A 17110-nucleotide genomic window follows, 5' to 3' on the forward strand; every position below is an offset into this window, starting at 1 on the left:
CCCAAACTGCACTTGTTATAATAATAAATGATATACAGCTTTGATTTCCTGACACACATGGCAACAATCATCTTCTAAACTGTGATCACAGCTTTGTATTGTTTTACCTTAATAACCAGGACTTTATCTCTCTTGTGTGCCTCATTAACCTGTTCAGACCTGATGCAACATGCACAAGCAGCACACATGGTGCCTCAGGTCTGAATTGGTTAAGGTTTAAAGATGGCACAAGACCTTTGAGGTTCTGTTTTTTTTTTCTCTCAATAATATAATCATGAGAGTCGTGCAACCCTTATACTCAGTTATCTCCCAAGCTTCTATCATATAATTTCCAGAACGATACTGACTTTTCCTTCCAAATTGACCTGCACAAATTATTTTTTTCCACAAAGTGATTTGTTAGAAATATAGCTAAGAAAAAGAAACTGTAAGAACCTGGTTTAATAGCGAGTGCACAAGACGGTTGCTTATTTTAGCTGCAGCAAACCTTAACCTCCCACACATTTAAGGGTAAGCAGCCTTTTGCTGTGTTCCAGTCTGGAAAACTGCTCATGCTGTGCCTATGCTGGACTATTATTACTCAATTACGACATGGCACATGTACCTGTTTAATATCATGGCTTTGCACAGGTTGTGTGCCTTAGCGAAAAGACCACTTCAAATTAAACTTGTTTTAGGAAGTGAACCTTAAAATATAAAACAGTCGAGGTGTACATCATCCTCACATACCGCACTGTAGAATAAATCATACAATTTGCAAGGATTTAAAGTCCCCACTCTTTGTCCTCTTTACACATCACTAAATCCATTTGCAATCTCCAGACAGGTAACAGAAAATACTTGGGTACTTATACAAACATGTTGGAGATGTGATTCTTTGGCAGAGTTAACCAGATATTCCCATGCTTCATGTCTTCTTGGCAGAACAAACACAGTTAGCCTCACACTTCTCTTGCTGTTCTTATCACTCCTCCACTTTCTGATCCATCCATTGCCTTCCCCTCTCTGTTTCACTCTCCTCCGTGGGGGTTCTTATAGATGGATTTGCCTTATCGTAAGATCTGATGGTTTGTGGGAAATAAGCCTCCTTCTAATCTAACACTGTTGGTCAAAGTTTCTAATCTGTCTTCACCTCACCTAATGGGGTTTAAATCATCTTTGCAGATCTTTTTTGTGTTTTCTATTTTCCTGTTATTTTCTTATCCTAACCATATTATCTACCGTGGATTCATCCCATTTTATATTGCTTTGCTCCGTTCTTATCAGTTTCAATATGCCATACAGATGTGAATAAATTAGTTGGTACTCCTAAACCTCAATGAATGAGTAGTTAATTTCTTTTGAAATGGTACATTTATGTGATAGATTAAACAAAAATGCAAATTTTACAAAATTATGCTAAAATGGTATGGATTTGTTGATACCCTTCAAGTGAGCATAATTCCTTGCATTATAATTGTCCTCTTCCTCTTGGGGGATTCCAAGGCATCCCCAGGCCAGAGAGGATATACTGTATAATCCCTCTGGCGAGTCCTGGGTCTGCCCTGGGGTCTTCTCCCTTGCTACTTGCCTAGAAAACATCCCAAGGGAGGCTTTCAAAAGCTGGAGCTCATCGCTGTGGAGAGGATGTCTGGGTTTTCTTCTTGGACCTGTTGCAACCTGATGATGGATAAGGAGTAGAAGATTGATGAATAGAAGGATTATTTTTCCAAGTATTTTAAATAATTAGTGTCACAGTAGCACCTAAATCTTTTCACCATTTAGCCTATTTAAAGGGAACAAACATGCCACTGAGTAATTTTTTTATTTTTTTATTTTATCATTGTGTGCACCACACTGAACATGAACCAGAAAAAGCTAAATTTAAAGCTGTCTGGAACCCAGAAGATTATAGATGTCCAAATTAAAGCTAATGGCTACAAGACCATCTCCAAGCAACTTCCTGTTCCTGTGACTACAGCTGCCAATTTTCTTAAAACATATAAGTGTTTCCCCTACCATTATACAAACAGGGTGCCCCACCCTATCAACAGGCTCATGGGATTATAGCCTCCCAGGACATCAACAGAAGATGTTATGCAAATCCAAGTTGATCAGTCATGTATGTTAGAACAAGCCAAGGAAACCATCCCAAATAATTTAAGTTGAACTCCAGCTCCAGCTTGCCGTTTTCTTCCTTTAGCCTTTAAATGTACAGTTTGTAACTAGCCCATGTTTTCTCTGGAGTTTCCCATTAATTTAACTTGTGCCTTCTTCCTCCAAAGTCCTGGAAGTCATTCTTCCTCCAACATCATTGATGATGATCAAATTCCTGAATTGGACTTTAAATAACAAGGGCTAAACAGATAAGATGCTCTTCGATGCTCAGAGTAAAGGAAATCCACTACATTTTACCTAATGTCCCCTTCACATCCTTCCTGGGAGGAGCTTAGAGTTGAGGCGGAGATGTGAGTGAGAGAAGCGAAGAGGCACGTTAGCATAATGAAAAGCACCCCTGGTGTCTTTTTAATTTCCCTCCTCCTCTGAAAATGCAGATGGCTTTTAGTGCTGAACAACACTCTACAACCTTCTGCTTCTCTACCGCAACTCACAATGTCCTCATCCTGTCCACCTAATGACAGCCTGCCGCCGCTCTCTCATGTCCTTGTAATGGGCCTGTCTGCATTGTCTCTGAACTGCGCCGGCACTATGATGCAGAGCCAAATTCCACATTTCCTCCCCAACCCCCCCTTTCCCATCACACTTGTCCGACACCGTCTACATGTCGCTCTTAAACTGTCGATTTTGCGCACCGGTGCGGCTGCATCCATGCTATTAGCGACGTCTGCATGTGTCTGGCCCACAAAGCAGGCTTTCCCCGCCACATGCCTGTGCATATATGCACAAATGCACATAACTCTGTGGCAACATTCTTCAGGGTGAGTGGGTTGGAGTCTATCCCTCGGGTGCTGTGTTGAAGGCACTGTGGAGGGTCATTTGGGTTTTATCACTGCTCCGTGTGTGTATTGTCCCAAACACCCACAGTGTGTTAATACAGCTCCTCTGGGGAGTTCTACACTGCTGCCTGATGTGATTCTCACTGACTGGGGGTGACCTTGAGAACTGGGACAAACAAGGGGACCCACATACTGACAAAACTCTCCAACACTAATTATTACGATAACTGCTGCTGCCTTTATTCTTCCCTCACTTGTCTTTGTGTATTTTTGCTATTGTTGACTCGTTTTTTATTCCGCCTTCAGGTCAACGTGACTGTGGACTACATCAGAGCAGCTACCGGTCCAGGAGAAGGCACGCCTGCTTTCGCAGAGCGCACCTGTGCCACAGTTGCAATTGGTGGAATGTAAGTAGATGCTGCAAGCTTTGTGTACGTTTTTCCCTTTATTCTTTTAAGCCAAAATGTTCATCCATCCCCTACCTTTCAATGGAAGTTTGCTGCAAATAGAGCAATTATTGACAGTTCAACAGCAACATACCGTTAAAGACTTATTTTACTTCTCTATGCAACACAAAGTTGGTTCCATTTGATGTGGGACATTCATTTCTAAATGTGCACTCATACAAATCAAGTAACCTGAAAGTGCTGCTTTGTGTTGAAAAGGGTCACTTCAGGGCAAGCAATTATTTTCTATCTGCAAACACTTCTTTGAAGGACTGTGGTTTATCAGGTTCAGACATTTTTTACACACGATCACAGACATAAATGCTTTTCAGAGGCTCAAATTTAATCAGAACTTGAAAAGAAGAGTTTAATACTGTTCAACTTGAAAATTAGGCTTTAGAAGTCTGTTTTTACTTTAAAAGGGGGACAAAATCAGTTAAACGCTGTGGTTGTCTTCATTTCTCCCCCCCCTGTATCTGACAAGTTACAAAGCAGCATCGCAGGCGTACATGGAGACCCAGATCCCTTTTTATCATCAAACCGACTGTCTTGTATTATAGTGCTTCTGCACAGAGGTTAGTATCTGGACTTGTAAACATCCAATTACAACTCTGCATTACTTGGACTACATCAGCCAGAAAACGATGAAACTTCTTATGAATGCTAAAGTCAAGGGGCTGAGGCCTCAGAGACATGGAGGCTTTGACCTTGTTGGACTTTAGTCTTGAGGTGTGGGGTAAGAGCCATAATTTTCCTCTTTCTCATTGGAGACTTGGCAGTGAACTGCAAAGTTTTTGAAGAAATGGAGTCTGGCTGAACTTTATGGCATAAACAAGTTTGTCAGTATTAAAAATTATTGATTGCCTGTCTGGAAAATGAAAATGCAACGCTCAAACCATCACCAAGTCATTTAATCAAGCATCAGCAAAGGCAATGGTTTGAATTGTTTTAGCCTGTCTTTTTTTATGAAAGGGAGTACAACTGAACTGTTTTTCCCTGCCCCTTTTCTCTTATCCTTTTTGTGTTGCCAGTAACATCGCTGAAGCTCTGGTCAGTAAAGGCCTCGCCACAGTCATCAGATACAGACAGGATGATGACCAACGGTCCTCCCACTACGATGAGCTGCTTGCTGCAGAAGCACGGTGAGGAACGCTCACTCTTCTTGTTTTTTAAGTAAACTGCACGCCTCCTTTGCTCCTTTAAAATGTTTATACTTATAAACTTTTATAAATTCATAAAACACAGACATGTGAACTGTCCAAAGCACATCCTTTAAGTGAATTTGACATTTTTGTCTTGTGGGAAATGGAGGAGAATCAAATGACCTTGAGCTTTTCTTTCTTTTCACGCAGATGAGGATACTTCCTTGTAATTGGTTAAAATTTATAAGGGCCATCATCATTAGTCACAACCTATAAGGCTGTTGCTTTGTTTCATGTTATTGCTCCTAAATATTTACTCATGCATGCATAGGTGCACCCCTCCCTGGTTTCTTTTCTTTTTTTTATATGCTTGAGCACACATACACTGTTCCAGGCACCAGACGCTAAATCAGAAGCTCTCTTTACTCAGGCCCTATGAATATAATTATGTGGAGGTGCAGTGGAGAGATTTAGTACAAGGTTTATTACTCTGCCATAGATTAAGATCTGCTTGCTGTAGGTAGAGCAGATGCAGCTGCAACCTTTTTTTCCTCCATAGAATTAACTCTTTCTTTCACACCATGTCACTGGCCACCTGCCTTCTTTGTTCCCTCCATTTTACTCTTGCTATCCTTTTGTTGCACATCCTGTCCTTATTTCTGCACCTTTGCAGTTTTCAGTTTTGTCCTTCGTTGGCCTTGCTCATCTGGGTCTTCTTTCTAATTTCTTTTTCCGCTCTTCTGTCTCTCTCTTTACTGCTCTCTCTCTTTGTCCCTCGTGAGGTCCTGTACAAGATGAGAGGTTTCTCCTCAAAGCCTTGGTTGTATTTTTAGTTCCAATTGCACAAAGCCTGTGGCCCACAGCCTTCAAGAGACCCTTCTGGCTATTAAATGCACGTCTTTACGGTATATTTTTGCATAAGTGCACATGCTGTATCTTAGAGGCACTGGTTACCATTCCAATGACCCACTAGTGGCATGATGGCACTCCACAGCTGTGACTTCAGGTCATCATCATATTTGGCCCCTTTCGGCTTTTTTAAACGGCACTCAACAGCAGGAGTCATCATTACTGAAGACCTTGTTTTTCTTTCCCTTCAGAAGACATATCATGTCAAATCATCATCTCAAGTTTATAGCCATAACTAGGGATGTGCGATATGGCATAAAATTCATATCACAGTATCTATTGTGATGGGTGGCAGTAACGATATATATCACAATGTGTTTTTGGTACAAAACTTGCAATAGTAAAGAAAAAAAAGCATAGGTTGTCATTTTACCAGCATTTATTTTGAAAACTGCTATACCCCAAAATAATCTCAATCAAGAAAATTCCACTACTAGGTCCAGAGAGTTTTTAAATAAAAAAACTAATCAAGTATTAAAATTATTTATTCTAGTGGCAGTGCAAAATATATCAAATGTAGTTTTAACCAAATGTTTTAAACAAAAGACTGTTAACTTATAACAGTTTCCAGACTTCTCACTTAAGAAATGAACAGCAACAAAGCAGTGTTTTACTTGTAAAAAAGTGCACACCGAAAACACTTACCAAACTCAAATTCAAAATCTCGCTGTCATTTGTTAGAGTCTAAAGATTGTTTGCCAAGAACACTAGCTTGTCCAGAGTCTCTGGCTAACTGCCCTTTCTGAAGGAGTACTTGTGGCTGCAATGCAAAGGTATTCCTTGGCCAGTCTTGCCATTCTTGCAAAATTAGCCTGATGCAGTCTCCACCTGTCCATTGAGTCAGTTTCTGACAGACAAAGGTTTGGCTTCAAAAGAATATGAGAGGTTCCTCCAGTGGGTGTTTCCTTCCTCTTTAAGGAGAGCTGACACAAAATGGCGACCAGTTTCCTCTGTGGCTTGACCAGAAAGGATCTCGCAGTAAAATCATACAGCACAGCATTCTTTTACAGATCAGAGAGCAGGTTTAACCCTTTTTATTTAGCACAAATGCACTTTCTAAAGCTGACCAACGCTTACTTTAACTTTCATTCGACCTTTATTTAGACAGATAAATCCCATTGAGCCTCGAGGACTTTCGACAGAACACGGCGTTTTGCACATGCGTCCGAATATGGCAACAGTACGGCAAGCCGGCCGTAGTTAGCGTGTAGCTTCACTACTTAGCTCTCGAAGAAAACAGACTTTAACACCATTCACGCACAGTTTTCAACTAAAAAAACGTAACGGTTAAATCGGACAACTCTGATTTTACATCGGACACAGCATTACTGCGGTTAGCCGGTAGAAGACAGATCTCTGTCATAGGCTAAATGTCTATAGTTTCTAATGTGTATCGTATATATTGCACATTCCTAGCCATAACTATTCTTTTGTTATGCTTTCTCCTTCAGCCCAAGTTTTTGAGCCTAAATGTTTGCTAAATTGGACTAAAAAAAGATTATACAAGTATTTTACACTGAGGTGCAATGGCAGTTTTGGAGTTTCTTTTAAGACAAACTCCTCCATTTCTGATGACCCTTTTCCAGGTTCAGTAATCATTCAGCCTTATGCTTTTGATGCATTATTAGATATATTTCTGCTTTGTAGGAAATGTTTCTTTATAGTGTGGCTGTTTGTTTGAATTTAGGGCCATCAAGAATGGGAAAGGGCTGCACAGCAAAAAGGAGGTTCCCATTCACAGAGTGGCTGATATCTCTGGGGTATGTAACTTTTTTCTTTGTTTGTTTGTTTCTAGTTTATTCTACACAAGGGATGGAAATATGTGAATGATGGGATAAACATTTGTATTATAAATTGTAGGCTATGAAATCTTTGTGCAAATTAATTCACTTTTTAAAACGTAACAAAGATGCATTTGTCCGGTGATTCTCAGAAGACGATCTGTAATCATTGATTCATTCTTTAGGGGGGCTCAGGGTCTTGATTGAGTTATCGTTGAGCTAATGAAGCCTGATTGGGAGTTCTCATCACATGAACATTAGTGTGGGAAAACCATAAAACCCTGCAGTAAAGGTTACTGGCACACATCTATGTGGATGTGGCTTTTGTATGTACAGCTTGGGACATTTTAAGTTTTATTTTTAAACTCACAATGAAGCAGTTGTGTTTACATTTTATTTTAGATTGTAATTTAGTTTTGTTTATTTTTATACTCTGTTCATGTCAAAATATTTTAATATTGTTGTACCAAAGAAGGTAACACAGTTTTGTCAATTAAAGTAAATGCAGTGAAATTTAATTTCAAAACTGTTACAAATCTAGTGGAGTATATCGGGATTCATACCATCTCTAAAAAATTAGTTTAGGACTAATAAAGGGCACTATGTTTTTCATTTACGATGAAGACAGCTGCAGTAAATAATGTCTCACCCGCAAAACGTTCAAAGTCGTGCTTTTTGGAAGGACATTACCAAGGTGATTTTATGTGTTTAATGGCTCCATACCAGTATTTTTGTCATATCAGTAAGTATTTTTTCCTAAAATAACCATTACCTTTTCTGCTTGTAGGCAGTTGATCTCTTCCTCATTGACCAATCACCAGTCAGTCTGATGCGAATTACTAAGTTTCTAAAACATTAGCACAACACAGCATTGTCTTTGTCACTTGAACTCACTTGTCTTAGGACCCAGAGGACTTTAAGGTCAATTACAACGGAGCTTTATGGCCATGCTAAAGAAAAAAAAAAAAGGACAAGATTGCATTGCCATGCTAAGAAAAAGAAACCCGTAAAATTACGATAATAAAGTCATAGTATTACGAGAATAAAGTCGTATGAGACTTTTTTTTTTTTACAGCTCTCGTTTATTTATAATTATTTTTTCCCAAGTCTGATCAGTCCAGTAGGCGTGTCAGCAAATGACCAATCCGAAGCTAAACGAGTCGTAATATTATCCAAACTCCGACACGATAAAGCAGGGTTTACCACATTTTAACTGTGGTAAAATGAAGAATGTTGAGCTTCTTGTTAAGTTATACTTTAGTATTGGTTTTACAAATAAAGAGATAGTTAATATGTTAGCACATGAAAATCAGATTATTATCAGTATCAGGACTTTAAACCTGCTTACAGTAAGGTGGTACGCTCTGATGTGCTGCAGTGCAGCTCTCTGCAGGTGAGGAGCATTTAGCTTCGGACTGGTCATTTGCTGACACACCTACTGATTGATTGACAGGTCGCGTCATGGATCCGACTCATGGGGAAAATAAATAAATAAAGGAGAGATGTAAAAAAAAAAAAAAAAATCTTCTACGACTTTACTCTCATAATAAGACTTTATTCATCTTTATTCTTGTAATATTACAACTTTATTCTTGTAATTTTATGACTTTCATTTTTTTTTCTTAGCGTGGCCCTAAAGCTCCGTCATAGTAAATAACTCACTCACTTAGGACCAATACTTTTTTTAGGATTAGAGTGCTTCCCCCAGATTTGCTGGTCACGTATAAGCTCTGTAAATCAACTTTAAAGTGTCATATTGAATTTGAGGAGGCCTTTTTAAGATCAGTAACCCTTTTTATCTAAGCTCCTCTAGTGCTAAAAGTTTAAACCTCTATTATGAGAGTGACTTGAGAGTTTGGTTAATAAGCCTGACATCACTGCATATTAATTCTCAAATCTTTTTATTTTTTATTTTTATATAGTCATCACTATAACCATCCTATGCCATATTGTATGAGCAGCACAGATAAATGATTAACGCTTGTAAATATAATTATGACAGGGAATTGTTGTGCTGACAGAGCAGCATTTATATTTCATTAGGGGTTTTAAGATATTTCATATCTATAAACCTCCACCAAACTTAATTGGCAAAACGGGCCACATTCGATGTGCAGCAGTAACTTGGGATTAGGTATGACGGCTTGTGGGGATGCATTCCATAATTAATGCATTTTATTATAATGGGAAAAGAGGCATATCTGCAGCATCTTACCTCTAATGGGAAAAACTCCAAAGCTCTTTAAAAGTTGTTCCATTTAACTAGCAAAAGCAGAGATGACCTATACATGATTTGTATGTGTGTGTGTATATATATATATATGTAGACCTATACTGTTAGACATTATGGTCTAACAGTTGTGTGACATGCTTTAAAGCAGGGATGTTCAACTGGCAGCCCATGGGCCACTTCTGGCCCGTGGGTGATTTCAGTCTGGCCTGCCAATAAATTCATTAAAAAAAACAAAAGCAAACAAACAAAAAACATAAGACCTTGATTTTTAAAAAAAAATGACAATAGGCAATCCTTTTCTAGATCGACAGTTATACAACTCATTCTGCCTGTCAATGTATCTATTTAATATAAAAAATAGATTTGAAATATTAAAAGTCAGCAGAATAAGAACAAAATCTGAAATGAGAAATATTTTCATAGAGAGTCAATCCTCTTGTATAGACGATCTATGATCCCGGGCAGTCAGTTGGAGCAGCCAGTCATCACTTAGTATTTCTGACAACCACAGACCGTCCGGACTGGTGTCGTGTTTGTAGCTTATTGTGCTTGCTAACGAGAGTAGTTAGAGTACGCGGCAACACAATGTCATTCGCAAAGCTGATCAAAAGAAAAGTTGACATCGAAAATTGTAAATTCTACAGTGAGTGGATAGATATGTTTTCAATGAAATTGCTGAAGACAAGCCGATGTGTCTGCTCTGAGTGCAGCGCCATGGCGAAGGATTACAACCTGCGCAGGCATTTTCTAACCAAACACGGCAGCTTCGATCAGACTTTTTCATCTGCTTCGGACATTCGATTGCAAAAAAAAAATTGCACTGTCTGCACGGCTGTAAGCTGTGGCACCACGGATGAAATCCCTCCACTGTCATAAAACCAGTGCTCGTTCCTCCTTAACAAATGAGTGCCTGCATCATTGCTTGCAAATCACTCTTACATCTTTTGAACCGGACTTTTCTGCCATTGTCCAGTCGAAGAAGTGCAATTTCTCTCATTGTGTAGTATGGAGTCTAGATGTCAGTTTTAAAGTTAAATAACTTTGTCATTCAAATTAGGCAGACCACCATTGCATTTCACCCCTGTAGCATCAAAACAAGATGAATAAAAATACAATGGTGTAAAGATTTGGCAAGTCAGAGATGTCGGAATAATGTGTTAAAAAGGAGGCATAATGTGCCATTTTTGTTTTTAATATTGTTTCACATAAGAACATTGATTATTTTCTTGCAAGAAAATAATTTTTGAAATGTAATTTATTTGATTTACATAATTGAGTTATGTTTATTGCATTTATGATTCAATGCAACTAAATAAACTAATTTAAAAGGTAACAGATCATTTTAATACTTAGTTTGTTTACATAATGACTTTAATTGCTGAATGTCCGGCCCCTGACCTGCTGGCTTTCAGTAACTGTGGCCAGTAACTGTGGCTTTCTGAGCAGTTTAGTTGAATAGCCCTGCTTTAAAGCAACGTTTCTCAAACCTCTCATAAGTACCATCTCAAAGAATACTAAGCTTTCCAAGTACCACCATTATAACATACATTAAAAACCTGTAAGTGCAAGATAGCTTTAAAGCTCATTATGAAATGTTTCAAACAAATTAATTCGACCTTTATTTAGACAGATAAGTCACATTGAGCCTAGAAGACTTATTTACAAGTGAGATCTGTTTAGACAGACCAAAAGTAGTGAAACTGTACACACGTATGAATTGGAGGTGAAAAAAAATCCTATCAGACTCTTTCTTCTTGGCTGAGAAGAAAAAAAAACTCTAATATTAAAAAAACACCTTGCACAAACAAGCACATAGGGTGTCGGATTACATGTTCTCCAGGCAAATTCAGATAAGGTGGCCTTCAAGGCCAGCCAGGGGAGCCAAATTCAGATAAACACACAGTTGTTTTGGGGACAGGCAGAACTTAATGACGTCTGCCTTGAGTCTGTGTTGGTCCAAATGGTTCCGAAATGTCCAAATCACATGGCCACACCGATGGAACGGGCCTGAGTAAAATCCCCAAGATCTGATCCATTCAGCCCAACGCATTTGAGTCTGGGTACTCGAGGCATGAACCAAGCCATCATAAAGGCAAGCAGTATGAGCAGGTCCCGACTACCTTGATTGGAGATAAAACCAGCAACCAGCCGAATCCAAAAAGCAGGAACCAGTTAGCGTAAATCCAATTAAATGTGCATCCTTAAAATCCACAATTGGCAACAGAGATGGACATATCATAAGTCTTCAAGTCGATGAGATATCCAGCTGCGTGCGTGCCAACAGGGCAATCTGCTCGCCTAAAGCCTGTCTTCTCTTCGAAGAAATGTTATCAATTGTTATGAGGGACCAACTGATCAAATCAAGTCCATAATTATGGTTCGGAAGATATGCAAGAGAGGCTCAAAAGCAGTTTCACAGACAGACAGAGCAGCAAAGCAAAGCAGAGAGGAAGGGAGGGAAAAAGCGTCCAACCTCGGCAAGAGCAAGTGGTGAAGTGATAAAATCTCTGACATAAAAAAGTAAATTTGCCCATTTACTTTAATGCATCTATTCTTAACTAAACATGAAAACTGCTTCTTTATTCCGACTGTAACACTTCCACACAACTACCTGACTAAGAAACATACTAAGGCCTGGTCATCCTCAGCTATAAGGTCCCCAGGTAAGGGTGTCTATAGTGGTAATGGCTAAAATAACCAGAGAACCCGAGTTTCACTACAGAGGGTGTGGCCTATAAGTTAACAACAAACCTTAAATGCTTTATTTACTAAATTTAATGTTTGTTTTTTAAACAGTCTTTTTATTAAGTTTTTTGCTTTTGCAAAAATAAACCCTCACACACAAAAAAATAAAAATAAAAAAGAACACAGAACAAAATCCCCTCCCACCCAACCCCACTACTCCATCAGATCAGTCACTCACACATACTTAAATAGTTTATACAGGCATTGAAATGTTCTCAACTAATGACAGAAAAGGCTGACAGGTGTCCCATAATCTTCCTGCAGAACCCTTCAGGGTGTATCTGATTTTTTTTCCAGATGAATATGGTACATGACCTCTCTTATCCAATGTATATAGGCTGGGGGGTGTTGGTCCTTCCAATTGCACAAAATGAGACTCCTGGCCAGAAGAGAGCCTAAAGCAATCACATCCTTCTTGTACTTGCTGAAGGACATCTACACAGGGACCACCCAAACAGTGAGATGAGTGGTGATGGGTGTACAGTTTTCCCGCATATCCCAGAGAAGGTGTCAAAAATAGATGTCCAAAAGGTCTGCAGTTTGGGACAGGTTCAGAATGTATAAGAGAGTATAGCTGGAGTTTTACAACGATTGCATGCAGGATCCAGATCGGCTTTGATCTTGAACAGCTTGTCTTTGGACCAGTGCAGCCGGAGCACTACCTTGAATTGAATTACAGCGTGTCTCAGATAGATTGAGGATGAATAAATGTTCTTAATGATCTTTCTCCAGATTGAGTTTGATATGGATTCCTCCAGGCCCATTTCCCATTTCAGTTTAAGGGAGTCCAGACTGGTCTCATGGTATGAACTGAGCAGTGTATAGAAATTTAATGGTTTTAATGATATTCAGTAATTCACATTTTAAATTATATAGAAGATTAAATCTTTTTTGACATTCTTCAGCCTGTGCTTTGACTCTCTAAATAGTTCCCCATGGTCCCCATATCACAGTTTGAGAATCATAGCTTCAGTAGTACATGTTTGATTTGCAGCAACATTAGAATATTGCCAGCGACTCCCAGTAGGTGTGCATTTAATCCCATGTATGCACCAGTTGTTTGACTAGGCTGAGATGAGTAGTCTAATAAAAGGACTAAAATAGCAACATTGCATATTAATTCCAGCATATTTCCCCTTTCCCTCTCCTCCCTCTTGTATCATGCACACCTACACACAACTGTGCACAGGCACACCCATCTCCATGTGGAACTACACACTTTCATACGTCAGCATCCTTTGGAAAAGGTTTGTTAAAGGGGATTATGCACATCGAGTGGGATGCAGTCACAAATAGAGCACAGATATGTTTATAAATGTATACTGTTGGAGATGTACAGAGTTGGTGGGAGGAGAGTGGATAAAGTACTTGACTCACCTCGTACCTTTAAAGGTTGCATAATGAGGTCCTCTTTATTTCACGTCTCTCCCTTTTTCTGGACCAAGTTCGACTGCACATCCCACACACACTGCAGGTGCTGTAAATGTTTGTGTGAACGAGAGTGTCATCTCCCACTCGAGGGGTTATTTTGAAATCCAGTGGGTGGAGTTCAGGTGGTACATCTTAAGGCTAAAGCTTGAACAGATGTGGTATAGCCCCACTAATGACATGCTGTAATCTGTCTTTGTCTGTCATTTCTGTTTGGGTTTTTGATGTAAGAAATAGGAAGAGAAAGATCATTTTTGGTCTTGAAGTATGGTTAAATCTGATAAATTTACAGAAACAAACATTACTCGTGTGTTTGCTGTGACGTTTCTTGTCTGAGCCTTTGTTCCTCCACCCTGTGTCCACGCTGCCTCACACAAACACAACACTGTTTCATGACTCACTGGTCTGTTGTGCCTACATGCTCATGGCTGGAGTAGGCACATATTAAATTATTTTTTTATCGTTTATGAATCTTCCCCCTGCCACTGCAGGACTAGCGTTGCCTGAATACACAGGATTTAGCTCTGCTTGTAATTTTGGCCCAAGTACAGCAGTAAGCTAGTGACTCACCTTTGTAGACAGAGATGGAAGCAAGGAGGAGGAGGGAATTATTTTTGATTGCGCAGAGTCCAGATGTGTCACTAAGAAGCGAGGCAGACTTCATTAAGCTCTGCTAAGATATAAAGATGTCTCGGGGAAAAATAAACTGATTTCAGCCATCATCGAGCCCTCGGAGTTATTTTGTTTAGTGTATGCATGTTGTCACTTTTCAACTCCCAATTAATCAAAGCCAATATTGGAAAAAACTTTCTGTAAACGAGATTAGAGCATTGAGTCTATGCATGACATATTTTAAATATAATTTGGTTGTTGTGAGATAACGGTATAACAAAATAAATAATGTTTAATCTTTTTTCCTTTCTTTCTGTATTAATCAGGAGACACAAAAAGCCAAGCAGTTCCTCCCCTTCCTGCAGAGAGCTGGCCGGTCAGAAGCTGTTGTTGAATACGTCTTCAGCGGCTCACGTCTCAAGTTGTACATGCCCAAAGAAACCTGTCTCATCACATTCCTGCTTGCTGGTGGGTTTAGTTTACCTTTCTAATGTCAGCGTCCTTTTAATTCAGTGTCATCTAATTGTGTATTTGTTGATCTGTGTTGGCTTTTGTTTCTTCAGTGCTGAAACTGATTCAATGTTTGTTTCATTACTGAAAGGTGTTCATATACACAGTAGTCTGTCGATTCTTCGCGGTTCGAGTTTCGCAGACTCGCTTTCGCAGGTTTTCAATGTAAGATTGTACACGACACACGATTGGCTATGGGGAGAGACAGTCCCCAGCCCCCTCCTTTCTCTTTCTGAGGCTGCCTGTCACAGCAGAGCATGACAGACAGACTCAGAAAGAGAAAGGAGGGGGTGGAGAATGGGGTCTGTCTTTCCCCATCGCTATTGCTCAGGGAGCAGGGATGAACAGATCAGGTGAACAAATGTAGAATATCAAAGAAAATACTCAAGTGGAAAAATGAGAGTGAATCAGTTTAAAAAAAGAGAGTGGCTGAGTGCGGCTCAGTCGGATATAAGACAGACCCCCCGCTCACTCCTTTCACTTTCTGAAGCTGTCTGTCACAGCAAAACAGAGGACATGTGTCTCTGCTTTGCTGTGACAGCAGCCTTAGAAAGAGAACGGAGGGGTTGTGGGGGGTCGGGCTCTGTCTTAAACCTGAGTGAGCCACACGAGCGGCATGGATTGTTTATTTAAAATAATCAGGCGCAATCCGAACCAAGCCTTTAGTCCCCCTCACCGATCACTGAGTGGGCCAGGCCACCGGGAAATGTCCCGGTGCTCCCAATGGCCAGTCCGCTTCTGATGGCCAGTCCGCCCCCAGGCACTGATTGGCTCAGTAACCTTAGTATTAGTCTGTCTGCTCTCTTTCGCTGTGCTCTTTTAGAGCATTTAGACAGTTTAGAACATTGTAAAGAACATAGCAAGAGTGTAGGAAGGGTTTGTAAAGCCTTAAAATGTATATAAATACTAAAATATAACGCCTGTACTTCACGGATTTTCACTTATCACGGGGTTGTCTGGAATGTAACCCCCACAATAAGTGAGGGACTACTGTATAATGTAGACGGGACAGACAGTTTACCATATTGGAAATATTAATCTCTGTAGTCAGTTAAATCTCCTCCCACTTTCTTCAGACCCATCTCAAAGTAGCCAAAGAGGATGGTTGGTTTCCCATGCAATCTGAAGTACATCTTGTTTCTCGTCTTGTAAAATAAACTCCCAAGTTCTTCTTTCCTTCATGTGTTCTTATCATTATTAAAAACTGTCTGGTACGTTCAGGCAAACAGGGATTTAAAACTCAAGTGAATAAGTGGGTATTGACTGAACTTTCCCTTTTTTATTTTTATAGCTCAAGTGCAAACTTTTTTTTTATTTTGTTATCCCAGTCGTTTTCTCTCTTCCTCTTCAGTTCTGAGAAGGTCAAACTGTGAAAACTTGATGTTCTCAGAATTTCAAGTTGTACCTTTTGGCATTCAACAACAGTCAGTTTATTTCCCTTGCTGCATTTTGCTATTGCTCCTCTTTTATCTCATGAGCAGCGACAGAGAGGACATGTCACATACTCAAAACAAAGTGAGCTCCAACAGTAAGTTAACTTTGCTATTAGTCAAAAATAAAACTCACAATAAATTGAATTTATTTAGAAGATGCCTATTTCACATTCACTGCCAATGTTGAGGACAGTGTGTGGTCAGTATCTTGCCCAAAGACTCTAGAGTTTATGGATTGTGGGATATTATAACTCAGCCAGTAAAATTTACTTAAAAAGTCCCACTTGTCAGATAATGTGTATCTTCTCAGCTCTTACGTTCAGTTCCAACAAACAATGTCTAAACATAATAAATACCTTTTTAAAATGCCATAAATAAAGCAACAGGTCTTCTGAGTCTTTAAGGTTGCTGTCGCTTAAGATGAGCAATGTCCGTGTTGAGCAGCCTACAGAAGGAACAAAGCACTCAAAATCCTGATTAGTTTTCATCTTGGTCACTTTATAATGTCGGGCCAAAAGGATGATGGTGAATTCTAATGAGAGAATTTTGCTTGTGTTAGCTGATATTTTTATCTGCTTTCTCAGCCTCATGTGCCTTAAAAGATTCTGTTTTGCTGAACAATAATGAATGAATAATGTTGATGTGCGTGTTTAAGATGTTTTTGTCTTTCAGAGTCTATCCACAAACAAGGTGATGTAAAACAATGGGTTTTTAATTAACTTCAACTCAGAATGAAAGAAATGTACCAAGATACCTTTGACAGTCAAACTTTTCATTCTGAAAAAGGCTGACTGTCCTTAATCACCCTCGTGCCTTCGTTTATCCTCTTTGTTTCAAACACATAAAAATCCAGGATGTTATCACACTTTTTGATAAAATACTTAAACAGGAAAGTAAGACACCATCAGAAAATGTCACAATATGACTGCTCTTTT

General features: G+C 39.4%; 1 protein-coding gene across 1 annotated transcript in view; it reads left to right on the top strand.

Moving 5' to 3' along the window:
- snd1 (staphylococcal nuclease and tudor domain containing 1) overlaps positions 1–17110 on the top strand; it is a 205072-nt gene that overhangs the window by 54568 nt on the left and 133394 nt on the right. Inside the window, exons 12-15 of the mRNA XM_037696080.1 lie at positions 3243–3343; positions 4414–4524; positions 7121–7193; positions 14559–14700. Of these exons, the coding sequence (XP_037552008.1) occupies positions 3243–3343; positions 4414–4524; positions 7121–7193; positions 14559–14700 (427 nt within the window). The remainder of the gene's footprint in view (positions 1–3242; positions 3344–4413; positions 4525–7120; positions 7194–14558; positions 14701–17110) is intronic.

Source organism: Nematolebias whitei, chromosome 22 (assembly GCF_014905685.2).
Source record: "Nematolebias whitei isolate Nwh7 chromosome 22, NemWhi1, whole genome shotgun sequence".
In the NCBI taxonomy this organism is placed as follows: domain Eukaryota; kingdom Metazoa; phylum Chordata; class Actinopteri; order Cyprinodontiformes; family Rivulidae; genus Nematolebias; species Nematolebias whitei.